Source organism: Pristiophorus japonicus, chromosome 1, assembly GCF_044704955.1.
Source record: "Pristiophorus japonicus isolate sPriJap1 chromosome 1, sPriJap1.hap1, whole genome shotgun sequence".
In the NCBI taxonomy this organism is placed as follows: domain Eukaryota; kingdom Metazoa; phylum Chordata; class Chondrichthyes; family Pristiophoridae; genus Pristiophorus; species Pristiophorus japonicus.
In genome coordinates, this window is record NC_091977.1 from 325,288,011 (window position 1) to 325,301,454 (window position 13,444).

General features: G+C 43.4%; 1 protein-coding gene across 7 annotated transcripts in view; it reads right to left on the reverse strand.

Annotated features, from left to right (window-relative positions):
- The window catches only part of col14a1a (collagen, type XIV, alpha 1a), a 285,165-nt gene that overhangs the window by 100,001 nt on the left and 171,720 nt on the right, over window positions 1-13,444 (reverse strand). For all 7 annotated transcript variants that reach the window (XR_011594955.1, XR_011594954.1, XM_070888840.1 and 4 more), the window contains 4 exons: window positions 7,082-7,211; window positions 6,424-6,546; window positions 3,688-3,837; window positions 2,186-2,302 (listed from right to left, as the gene is read on the reverse strand). Coding sequence is in view for 5 of the 7 variants with exons in the window: in XM_070888840.1 (XP_070744941.1) it covers window positions 2,186-2,302; window positions 3,688-3,837; window positions 6,424-6,546; window positions 7,082-7,211 (520 nt within the window). In the remaining 2 variants the exon portion in view is untranslated. The remainder of the gene's footprint in view (window positions 1-2,185; window positions 2,303-3,687; window positions 3,838-6,423; window positions 6,547-7,081; window positions 7,212-13,444) is intronic.

Genomic DNA, 13,444 nt, shown 5'->3' on the forward strand with positions numbered 1-13,444 from the left:
TAGGATATTCAGCCCCTCGAGCTTGTTTCGCCATTCAATTAGATCATGACTGACCTGTATCTTAGCTCCATTTACCCACCTTGGCTTCATAATCCTTAATACCCTTGCCTAACAAAAAACTATCAATTTTAGTGTTGACTTTTTAATTAAACCCCAGCCTCAACAGCTTTTTGGGGAGGAAGTTCCAGATTTACACTACCCTTTGTGTGAAGAAGTACTTCCTGACATCACCCCTGAACAGCCTAGCTCTAATTTTAAGGTTATGCCCCTTTATTATGGACTCCTCCCCACCAGAGGAAATAGTTTCTCTTTATCTACCCTCTTAACTCCTTTAATCGTCTTAAACACCTCAATTAGATCACTCCTTTATCTTTTATACTCAAGGGAATACAAATCTATACTAGGCAACCTGTCCTCATAATTTAACCCTTTTATCCCCAGTACCATTCTGGTGAATCTGTGCTGCACCCTCTCCAAGGCCAGTATGATCCTTGCTGAGATGTGGTGCCCAGAACTGAACGCAGTACTCTAAATGGGGCCTAACCAGAGCTTTATGTAACTGCAACATAACTTTCACCCAATAATATCCAATGAGCAGCAGCCCTTCACTAACAGCCCTCTTGCCAATTCAATTCAATTGGGAAATCTCTTCTTCCAAGCAAGTCTGATTTGAGTGTCTTTTTTATTTGAAACTTGATCTCTGAGCTGTTCCAGCCACTGGCAAATCAAAATACAACTACTATAGAATGCTTTGTTGGGAGAAACCCTTTTTGGAACGATGCCAAGCCATTTTTTTTCTAAATCCAAGAAACTTATAAGAGAACCATTGACTTTTCTTTGGCAAGAAAGGGGAACAACGTGGAAACCAGTTTTTTTTGATTGTGTCGAAGGATTATATAGAACATATGCAAATCATAAAGCGAACCAGACTGAGTTCTAACAAGTCTGCGGTAGGTAGGTTAAATTGCATTCAACCGCAAGGCGCAATTACTTCTGGACACTGTGCTTTTGTGCTCGAGCTGCCTCTTGGTATATGGTCCCTTCACTACAGAAAGTCAACAGGAGCTCGCCTCGTGAAATGCTGCTCATTAGTTATATTTGAAAATGACCATTTAGCCAAAGGTAGCTAACCTGTGTCCCAGCAAAAAACAACTGCATGCACATATACTGACTAGAATGGAGTGTTATAGCAAGGGCAGAATAAAGGTTTCTGGTGGTGGTTATTAATATGCTGGTTTATACTTTCACCTTCCTGACTTTAGCATTAAGAATTGGACAAACGTAAGTGCTGAGCAGTTTAAACTGTTGGTACTTTGGAAAAACTTAAGTTTTCCCATGTCAACTAATTAAGACCCAAACTTAAATCTATATAGGTTCTGCTGTTATAAAATGGTGCATAAGACCTTGAATTGTGCCCATTCATAGTCAGTGAGCAGAAATTCGAACCCCACTTTTACATATTACAGCATCAGCTTTCATGACATCTGGGAACTGTTCAGTCCAAATTCCACCCTAAGCAATGACTTACCTTGAACCACATAATAAAATACAAATGGTTGAATTTATGGGGGCCACACTTGGAGAATTGGCTCCTCCATGTGTTCATTTTCTTCTAGACGTAATATAACTTTTTTATACATGCAAAACGCTCATTCGAATATAGCCAAGCCAGAAGTTACTGTTGGCAAAAATGGCAGATGAATGCTTAACATGACCCCAGCCTAAGATTCTGCCATGTTTAGCTAACTCCAGCATCAATTTGCATTCCAATCACAAGGGAATTGGAAAAAAAACTTGGAAAGGAAACATTTGGAGAGACTAATTGGATAGTTCTTTCAAAGAGCACGATGGGCCGAATGGCCTCTTATGATTCTATGATAAATGTAATTCTTTTTCAAAATCCTTTCTGTGGAAAAATAGCCAAATAATCCCCAAATTAAGGCAATCCCTTAACTATAATCCTCGCCCACACTCTTGACCATGCCACCTTTTGAAGTCCCCCTATACTCCTGGTCTCAATCATCAACAAGGTTGTGTCCAAACACTCACTCATCTCCCTTACAATCCACATCCTCCTACTTTCATCCTGGAAAAACTTTCCCCTAAGTTTGTAGTGTGTGTACAGTGTGTACAGTATTGTGCCCTCTGGAAATCTAGTCCATGCAGCTTTGCCTCTCGTTCTTACCTCGGAGCGATTCGATGACTAATCTGTGGGTGGTGGCATGTCTATGCAGCTGCCAACGTGCACACATGCTAGTCATTCGAACTTGGTATGGAGTCAGATTTGTCACGCCGAGGTACACTGCAGGAGAGAACAAGGACAATGTTAAGCGTTCGCACGCTGAATCTGACAGCTGACTTCACAGAAAGAAGGAAGACTTGTATTTCTATAGTGCCTTTCAGGACCTCAGGATGTCTCAAAGTGCTTTACAGCCAATGAGATATCTTATGAAGTGTAGTCACTTGTTGTAAAGTAGGGAAACATGGCAGCCAATTTGCGCACAGCAAGCTCCCACAAACAGAAATGACCAGATAATCCATTTTTTAAAATGATGTTGGTTGAGGGATAAATATTGCCCAGGAGACTGGGGAGAACTCTCCTGGGTTTCTTTGAATAATGCCATACAACCTTTTACATCCATTAGAGCGGGCAGACTTGGTTTAACTTCTCATCCAAAAGATGGCACCTCCAACAGTGCAGCGCTCCCTCAGTACTGCACTGGGAGTATCGGCCTAGATTTTGTGCTCAAGTCTCTGAAGTGGGGACTTGAACCCAGAACCTTCTGACTCAGTAGGTGTGCGAGTGTTACCCACTGAGCCATGGCCGACACCTAACAGAGACCATTGGAAAGTTCAGATAATGAAGTAACTGCACCGTTGAACAGGTAAGAACTATTGCTGTATGTCAACATTTATCTACTGCACTTGTAAGTATAGCTACTGGCAGCTCTATTGATCCAGTTCCCAGTACGGCTGTAATGTAAAGTACATATCAGTATGACAGGAATTCAAAAGCAGTTGCTTGCATTTGGTGCTTTTATTAATAGATCTTTACTGATTGTTACAAAATAGAATCAGAAATATTGAACTTTAAGTGGCCACATTTTCCACCAAAGCTGAAAAGGGCAGTGGAAGCAGATCCAAAAGTAACTTTCAAAAGGGGACTTGGATAAACACTTAAAAAGGAAGAATTTGCAGGGGTATGGGGAAAAGAGCAGGGGGAGTGGGATTAATTGGATAGCTCTTTCAAAGAGCCAACACAGGAAGGATGGGCCAAATGGCCTCCTTCTGTGCTGCATCATTCTATAATTCTGAATTCAAAGTTTTCTGCTAATGTCAGCGGTTTGCATGTATTTCTCAAACTGCCATTTCATGAGGAAAAAACAAAATCTCATCTTTCCTTCAGCTGGTTTGTTAACTCAGGAACTATAAATAAATGGTTTGATGCAGCATGTACAAGACTATGGATCAATGTTGGGAATTACAAGTTAAATAAGTCAGGCGGCTGGGGGAATCTGTCCCTTCTCATGCTGTCTGTTTTCTGAGGAACTAGTCAACAGGGACCAAGAAGGGAATTCATAATTTCATTGACAAAATCCTTACATCAGCGCAGTGGGATTGTTTCAGATTAGACTTATGAAAAGCAACATATTTAAGGAGACTGGCACCAAAAATAAAAGGTCTTACGCGTTTTGGCTCTTCCTACAAGAGCATCACTGGAACCAGTGGAATATGTTGCAAACAGTTTGATGATATATTCAGTGCCACTGAGCAGGTTAAGGATTACCATTGTGTTCACATCATCTCCTACAAACGTATCCAGAGCTGGGCCAGGTGCTGAAATTACAATAATCACACAAAAACAACAACTTGTATTTATATAGCACCTTTTAAAGTAGTAAAATGTCCCACAGGAATGTTAGCAAACAAAATTTGACACTGTGCCACATAAGAAATTAGGGCAGGTGACCAAAAGCTTGGTCAAAGAGATAGATTTTAAGGAGCGTCTTGAAGGAGGAAAGAGAGGTAGAGAGGTGGCGAGGTTTACGCAGGGAGTTCCAGAACTTGGGGCCTAGGCAGCAGAAGGCATGGCCACCAATGGTGGAGTGATTATAATCAGGGATGCTCAAGAGGCCAGAATTGGAGCACAGAGATCTCAGATGGTTGTGGGCAATGTTCCCTCAAATTTTTGGGGGGGCTCGCGCAACTCCTGTAAAGGGCTGTGCAGGACATTCAGAATTCCGTGCATGCGCGGATTTTCTTTTCAAAAGTCAGCTCACGGCTGCACAGAACCTCTAGAGTGCTGTGTGACCTCACAGCTCAAAGAGAACATTGGTTGTGGAGCAGGAGGGGATTACAGAGATAGGGAGGGGCGAGGCCATGGAGGGATTTGAAAACAAGGATGAGAATTTTGACGTCGTGGCTATGCTTAACTGGGAGCCAATGTAAGTCGGCGAGCACAGGTTAATGTTTCTCCCTGGTAGTTTGCTTTTCCTCTTGCCGATTTGCAGAATTCCAGTTCTGAATCTGATCGAAACATATCAGAGCAGCTATCATCCTCTTTTTTAATGTCAGTAATCATTATTCTCTTGTTAACCATTATTTCCTTCTCATCTTTCCTCAGTTCTGCTGAAAGGTCATTGACCTAGCATGTTAACGCTCTCCATAGATGCTGCCTGACCCGTTGAATGTTTCCAGGATTTTCTGTTTTTATTTTAGATTTCCAGCATCTGCAGGATTTTGCTTTTATTTCCTTCTTAATATTTGTCATTAGAGATGGCACAGAGGTGGCTACAACATATTAAGAACAGAAAGGGAGATTGCAGCTGAGACAAAAGCAAAATACTGCGGTTACTGGAATCTGAAATAAAAACAGGGAACGCTGGAAATCTCAGTGGGTCAGGCAATATCTGTGGAGAGAAAAACAGTTAACATTTCGGGTCGACGACCCGCCGTCAGAAGTGGCAAATGTTCGAAAAGAGAACATTCTTAAGCACTGAAAGGGGGAGGGGAAGAAAGAACAAAAGGGAAGGTCTGTGATTGTGGATGGAGACGTTTTAAACAGGGTCAGTAGAAAACTATGGAAAACATGAATCACAATTGGGCAATGAAACCTGCGGTGAATCTCAGGACATTATCTTCAGATCTGTTTATACTTCTCTTGTATTCAAACATTATTAACAACCCCCTCAACAAAAGCTACCAGTTGCAGAACATGAGCACACCAAGCTGATAGTACAGATATTAGGGGTAATTTTAACCTAACTCCCCGGGCGGGAATCCCACGGGATCAGGACGGGGAGGCAGGGGAGGTGGAACACCGGTTGGACATCCCGCCCAATATTGACTTCAACGGAGTGTAAAATCGGGCAGGGTGTAAAACCAGCGTCGCTCCCGATCCCGCCAGTTTCCCCGATGGGCAGATTAGGTTAAAATTGATCGCAAGTAGGCGTTTGTAAAATAATAAAGACAAAAATGGGAATGGTCTTTTATTTTTCAAGATCTACAGTTTTGATAAACCAGCAACAGTTTTAATTTACTCTTGGCCACAGACTGTTCGAATATTTATTGACGCCCAGCAAGCAGATTGTCAACAGGTCAGAATAGCAAGCAGTGGGGTGACATGGAACATAGGCAGTAGTTATTGTAATAGTGATAAATATACAAAACTAACTGCTTTTTAACATAATAAACTGGAGGTGGCAGTGAAAGATCAATGCGTTGTATGTTACCAAACCTAGAGTAAAATACGTTTGACATAACATAACAATTAGGAGCAGAAGTAGGCCATATGGCCCCTTGAGCCTGCTCTGCCATTCAATAAGATCATAGCCGATCTTCAACCTCAACTCCACTATCCTGCACTGGGTTTCTCCAGTGTATAAAAAACTAGCGATCTCCATCTTGAATATACTCAACCACTGAGCATCCACAGCCCTCTGGGGTAGAGAATTCCAAAGATTCACAACAGTGAAGAAATTTCTCCTCATCTCAGTCCTAAATGGCCGACCCCTTATCCTGAGACTACATGCCTAGTTCTGGACATTCCAGCCTGGGGAAACATCCTCTCAGCATCTACCCTGTCAAACCCTCTAAGAATTTTATATGTTTCAATGAGATCTTCTAAACTCCAGAGAGTATCAGCTCATTTTACTCAATCTCTCCTCAAAGGACAGCTCTCTCATCCCAGAAATCAGTCTGGTGAACCTTCATTGCACCCCCTAAGGAAATATATAGGGCAAGTATAATCTTTCTTAGGTAAGGAGACCAACTGTTACACAGTGAACTGACGTACAGAAATTTAGTGACTAAATAATTATGAGTGCAAATCCTGCTGGGATATAACCATGTATGCTTAAGAGATTTTGTAGTAGATGGAATTATTTGTACGAGCATCACTGAACAATAATGAAAATGAAATACCAGAGGCAGACATGTACACCACCCTGTAGCCCATTGTTGCTGATGATGCAGCATCCCACTTAATGCGGAAGCGATTGTACCACTCCTCCGAAACACGCAGGTTCGTTGGTCCAGCGAGTGGCACTACAATGAAAAGTAATTGCCATAAATAATTCAACATTTATTTTTAAACGTGCCTTAAAATTAATAAACTGCTTTAACTCCATTAGGTATTGTCAGCCTGTGGCTTAGTGGGTAGCACTCTTGCCTCTGAGCCAGAGGTTGTGAGTTTTAAGCACCACTCCAGAGACTTGAGCACAAAATCTAGGCCAACATTCCCGCTGCAGTAATGAGGGAGTGCTGCACTGTTGGAGGTGCCGTCTTTTGGATGAGACATTAAACCGAGGCCCCATCTCTCCTCTCAGGTGGACATAAAAGATCCCATAGCACTATTTTGAAAAGCAGGGGAGTTCTTTCTTTCTTGCTTTTTTTCTTTTTCTCTCTCTTCTTCTCTCTCTCTCTCTCCAAATGGAATGTGGCACTCCAGGTACGATAAGGTGAGGGAAAGCCAGGCCATATTGGGGTAAGATTTCTTCTGAATGATAAACCCATTTATAACCATGAGTGCCACTGTTCTAGCATATCATGTAAAATGAGCAAAAGCAGATACTTTACTTACACGTCTTGCTTGTAACAGCGAGTGTGTTGCCTTCTCCATCAGCATAGATAGGTGTCACAGAAATTCTATACGTAGTGTCTGAGAGCAGAGGCTGGAGCAGCAGGTCATTCTGTCTTCCAGGAACCATCACCTGAGTAAAATAGGTGGTCAGAAAATTCTGTTGGCGCACTGCACACCACAACATACAGCAGCAACAACATATATTTATATAGCGCCTTTAAAGTAAAAAAATGTCACAAGGACCAGAATTGAAAAAATTCATGGGAGGTTGTAGGGCTGGAGGAAGCTACAGAGATGGAGATGGTGAGGCCATGTAGGGATTAGAACAAGAGAATAAGAATTAAAAGAGAAGCATTGCCAGACCGGGAACCAATGTAGGTCAGCAAGCAGATGGGTAATGGGCGAACGGAACTTGTGCGAGTTAGGATACGGGCAGCACAGTTATGGATGAGTTCAAGCTTATTGGGGTGGAAGATGGGAGGCCAGCCAGGAGAGCTTTGGAGGAGTCAAGTTTGGAGGTAACAAAGGCATGGACGAGGGTTTGAACAGCAGATGAGCTGAGGCGGGCGTGGAGACAGGCGATGATACAGAGATGAAAGTAGATGGTTTTTGTGATGGGGAGGATATGGGTTCGGAAGCTCAGCTCAAGGTCATATAGGATGCCGAGGTTGCGAATAGTCTGGTTCAGCCCGAGACTGTGGGCAGCGTAGGATTCACAACATTCTGGGACCCCCTACTCAATGGACATATGTCTGGAATTTAAAAGGGAACTGTGTTAGACTTTTGGAGGAGAAATGTGGATAGAAATATCTCACTATTAGGCGCCTTTGGACTAAACTAGGGCCTTTTAGATTGAGGTTGGACATTTCAAATTGTATGCTGGGTCTGCATAGGGAAATGGGATCCTTATAGGGCTGCTAACCCACCTGGGAGGCAGGCCCCAGGGAGACATTAGCAGTCTCATAGAAACGTTTAAAATTCTGACGGGTTTGGACAGGTTAGATGCAGGAAGAATGTTCCCGATGTTGGGGAAGTCCAGAACCAGGGGTCACAGTCTAAGGATAAGGGGTAAGCCATTTAGGACCAAGATGAGGAGAAACTTCTTCACCCAGAGAGTGATGAACCTGTGGAATTCTCGACCACAGAAAGTTGTTGAGGCCAATTCACTAAATATATTCAAAAAGGAGTTAGATGTAGTCCTTACTACTAGGGGGATCAAGGGGTATGGCGAGAAAGCAGGAATGGGGTACTGAAGTTGCATGTTCAGCCATGAACTCATTGAATGGTGGTGCAGGCTCGAAGGGCCGAATGGCCTACTCCTGCACCTATTTTCTATGTTTCTTTGTCTATGTTTCTAACAAAAGTCCACTTACCAGGGACCCAGATACATACATATTTTAATAGTTCTTAAAACGGCCACACAGAAAAACCCTGGCATCAGCAGAACACACAATGGATATCAAGACCTGATTACATTCTAACAGCACCATTTGAAAACCCCATCAACACCTTTGGGAACCTTGTATCATGCTAATGCTAAATCAACCCACCAAAATTCTCACAAAGGGATTACATTAGAGTTGATCAGCCTGCCAAAATCGCACAAAGGCATTCATCAAAAATCAATTGTGCACTCGAGTTTTGGCGCAAAAGTTTAAGCAGCCTCTCAGGTATAACTGGGGGCCTTGCTGGTAACTTGGGTGGTAACCTTTGGGCTGAGGAAACACTTTTGAAGAAATGGACCCGAGGACACTCTGGAAAAGCACTTGGGCTCTGGGCTCTTTGACTCTGGCTTTGAAACATCTAACTTGCCACACGAGATTACAGCAACGCAACAAGAAGAACCTAACAAAAAGCCTCGGAGTCACTGAAAAACCAACAATCATCCAGCGCGGACTCAACGAAAAAACTTATTTACCATCTAAACGTCGACCAGTGCTAATACCGAAGACACCGCAACCAGTCAAAGAATCCACAAGATTGAGGAGAGAGAAAGCAGTGTGCAACTGGTCTAAACTGTGGTGAAATCCTTTGGTGAGCATAGTCCCTGCAATTTCAGAGCCTAACTTAGTTAGTGTAGTGGTGGGAGGTGTTTTTTTTTTTCACTGCATAACCTCTGTACCCGTTGCGTATAAGTTTTCCCCCTTTTTCTGTACATTTTGTTATATGCTATTAAGTTAATTAGTGTAGTGTGCTATTTTCTAAATAAAATATTTGTTCTTGCACCAAACAGTTGTCTGTCTACATCTATCACATTGCTAAATAATTCCAAGCCCTAGAACCAGGGAGTGGGACGATTTGAACTGTCAAGGTCAGAAAAGGCTGACAAACCCACCGCCCCCTACATAATGGCGAGCCAGGTAGGAGCTTGGTACAAAGGATGTGAGGATGTAGACTTGGTTCTAGTGGAAAGAACAAAAATGGAGGAAAGAATCTCTGAATATGTATCTAAGAAAGTATTACCAAAAAGTGGGTCATAACATAAGAACATAAGAATTAGGAACAGGAGTCGGCCATCTAGCCCCTTGAGCCTGCTCCGCCATTCAACAAGATCATGGCTGATCTGGCCGTGGACTCAGCTCCACTTACCCGCCCGCTCCACATAACCCTTAATTCCCTTATTGGTTAAAAATATATCTATCTGTGATTTGAATACATTCAATGAGCTAGCCTCAACTGCTTCCTTGGGCAGAGAATTCCACAGATTCACAACCCTCTGGGAGAAGAAATTCCTTCTCAACTCGGTTTTAAATTGGCTCCCCCGTATTTTGAGATTGTGCCCCCTAGTACTAGTCTCCCCGACCAGTGGAAACAACCTCTCTGCCTCTATCTTGTCTATCCCTTTCATTATTTTAAATGTTTCTATAAGATCACCCCTCAACCTTCTGAACTCCAATGAGTAAAGACCCAGTCTACTCAATCTATCATCATAAGGTAACCCCCTCATCTCCGGAATCAGCCTAGTGAATCGTCTCTGTACCTCCTCCAAAGCTAGTATATCCTTCCTTAAGTAAGGTGACCAAAACTGCACGCAGTACTCCAGGTACGGCCTCACCAATACCCTGTACAGTTGCAGCAGGACCTCCCTGCTTTTGTACTCCATCCCTCTCGCAATGAAGGCCAACATTCCATTCGCCTTCCTGATTACCTGCTGCACCTGCAAACTAACTTTTTGGGATTCATGCACAAGGACCCTCAGGTCCCTCTGCACCGCAGCATGTTGTAATTTTTCCCCATTCAAATAATATTCCCTTTTACTGTTTTTTTTTCCAAGGTGGATGACCTTACATTTTCCGACATTGTATTCCATCTGCCAAACCTCTTTGCAGCCTCTCTGTGTCTTTTACACAACCCGCTTTCCCACTAATCTTTGTGTCATCTTCAAATTTTGTTGCACTACACTCTGTCCCCTCTTCCAGGTCATTTACGTATATTGTAAACAGTTGTGGTCCCAGCACCGATTCCTGTGGCACCCCACTAACCACCGATTTCCAACCCGAAAAGGACCCATTTATCCCGACTCTCTGCTTTCTGTTAGCATGGATTGAGAATTGCCTGGCTAATACATTTCCTCTGACTCCGCGTACCTTTATCTTCTGCAGTAACCTTTTGTGTGGCACCTTATCGAATGCCTTTTGGAAATCTAAATACACCACATCCATCGGTACACCTCTATCCACCATGCTCGTTATATCCTCAAAGAATTCCAGTAAATTAGTTAAACATGATTTCCCCTTCATGAATCCATGCTGCGTCTGCTTGATTGCACTATTCCTATCTAGACGTCCCGCTATTTCTTCCTTAATGATAGCTTCAAGCATTTTCCCCACTACAGATGTTAAACTAACCGGCCTATAGTTACCTGCCTTTTGTCTGCCCCCTTTTTTAAACAGAGGCGTTACATTAGCTGCTTTCCAATTCACTGGTACCTCCCCAGAGTCCATAGAATTTTGGTAGATTATAACGAATGCATCTGCTATAACTTCCGCCATCTCTTTTAATACCCTGGGATGCATTTCATCAGGACCAGGGGACTTGTCTACCTTGAGTCCCATTAGCCTGTCCAGCACTACCCCCCTAGTGATAGTGATTGTCTCAAGGTCCTCCCTTCCCACATTCCTGTGACCAGCAATTTTTGGCATGGTTTTTGTGTCTTCCACTGTGAAGACCGAAGCAAAATAATTGTTTAAGGTCTCAGCCATTTCCACATTTCCCATTATTAAATCCCCCTTCTCATCTTCTAAGGGACCAACATTTACTTTAGTCACTCTTTTCCGTTTTATATATCTGTAAAAGCTCTTATTATCTGTTTTTATGTTTTGCGCAAGTTTACTTTCGTAATCTATCTTTCCTTTCTTTATTGCTTTCTTAGTCATTCTTTGCTGTCGTTTAAAATTTTCCCAATCTTCTAGTTTCCCACTAACCTTGGCCACTTTATACGCATTGGTTTTAATTTGATACTCTCCTTTATTTCCTTGTTTATCCACGGCTGGTTATCCCTTCTCTTACCGCCCTTCTTTTTCACTGGAATATATTTTTGTTGAGCACTATGAAAGAACTCCTTAAAAGTCCTCCACTGTTCCTCAATTGTGCCACTGTTTAGTCTGTGTTCCCAGTCTACTTTAGCCAACTCTGCTCTCATCCCACTGCAGTCCCCTTTGTTTAAGCATAGTACGCTCGTTTGAGACACTACTTCCTCACCCTCAATCTGTATTACAAATTCAACCATACTGTGATCACTCATTCCGAGAGGATCTTTTACTAGAAGATCATTTATTATTCCTGTCTCATTACACAGGACCAGATCTAAGACAGCTTGCTCCCTTGTAGGTTCTGTTACATACTGTTCTAAGAAACAATTCCGTATGCATTCTATGAATTCCTCCTCAAGGCTACCCCGTGCGATTTGATTTGACCAATCGATATGTAGGTTAAAATCCCCCATGATTACTGCCGTTCCTTTTTCACATGCCTCCATTATTCCCTTGATTATTTTCCGCCCCACCGTGAAGTTATTATTTGGGGGCCTATAAACTACGCCCACCAGTGACTTTTTCCCCTTACTATCTCTAATCTCCACCACAATGCTTCAACATTTTGTTCATTAAAGCCAATATCATCTCTCACAACTGTCCTGATATCATCCTTTATTAACAGAGCCTTACAGGTTGAGCGTCCAATGGACGCAGCTGCTAAGTGGACTGAGAGCAAAGACCATAAAAGGTCAATAGAGAAGGCCATTTGGTTGGTCTGCTACCAAAGACAGATCCAATTGCTGGATAGGAAGGTCAAGAAATTGGTAGCAGAACTCCAGGAATCTGAAGAGCACTCAGCCGTAAGGGCTATGGCAGGGGAGAAAATGTTTGAGGAATTAACTAAACAAAAGCATAGCAGATTACAGCTAGAGGAGACCCACAGGAATAAGCAAGACTATTTCCAATTAAAGTAACAGAGGCAAAGGGGAATGAGCTCGTGCTGGGGGAAGAAATTGCCCGCCTAACAAAAGTAATAAGAGAACAGGAGGAGAGGATACGGGATGTGCAGGCAGCCTATAAAGTAGCCAGTAGCAAGGGCTTTGGGATGGAGGATCACGGGCCCTGTGAGACCAAGATAAAAAGTTTAACCCAGGCCCTATCTAATGCTGTGGGGATGGTATGCCTGATAAGCCCAAGCGCTCCTAAGGGAGACGTGCAGGAGCAAGGGGGAGTAGAGGGATAGAGTGGTAGAAAGGGGCATCCAACCACCACCTGTAGCCCTACTGAGGTTTACCCTGGCAGTACAGAGAGAGCGCGGCACTGAGGAAATACAAGGGGTGTCAGGACCGGGGACCGATGTGCCCGATCCGACAACAAAAGTATGGTGCCGGCAACGGTGGTCAGGGACAAGGGGCCCTGGAGAGCCAATTTGTAATTCCCCATTGAACCCAGCAGCTCCGGGCAATGGTAGCTCATTTAGAAAAGTTAACCCCTCAAGGGGACTCCTCGGTCCATTTTATGGACATAGAGCAGGCAGCCGGTATAAACGGCTACGATGAGGCCGAACAGGCTAAAATGCTGCTTTTCTCCTCAGATTGCAAGGTATACCAGGCCCTTCCTGCAGATAGCAAGAAGGGGCAGAGCACATACGCTGCGATCAAAGAGAGATGTTAGAGGTTCTGGGCCTAAATGATGGAAGTCTGTTTTCCCGGGTCGAGAAAACCCTGCAACAGGCAGGCGAAACTCCACAGGCTTTCGCAGACAGGCTGTGGCCCGTCTACGAGAGAACATGTGGAGGAGATCTCGACCGGGAACACCTGGACCGGGAACCAACAACTCGCTGGCTTCGCAGCCTAGTGGCTAACTGCCTGCCATGAGTAAAGGCTAA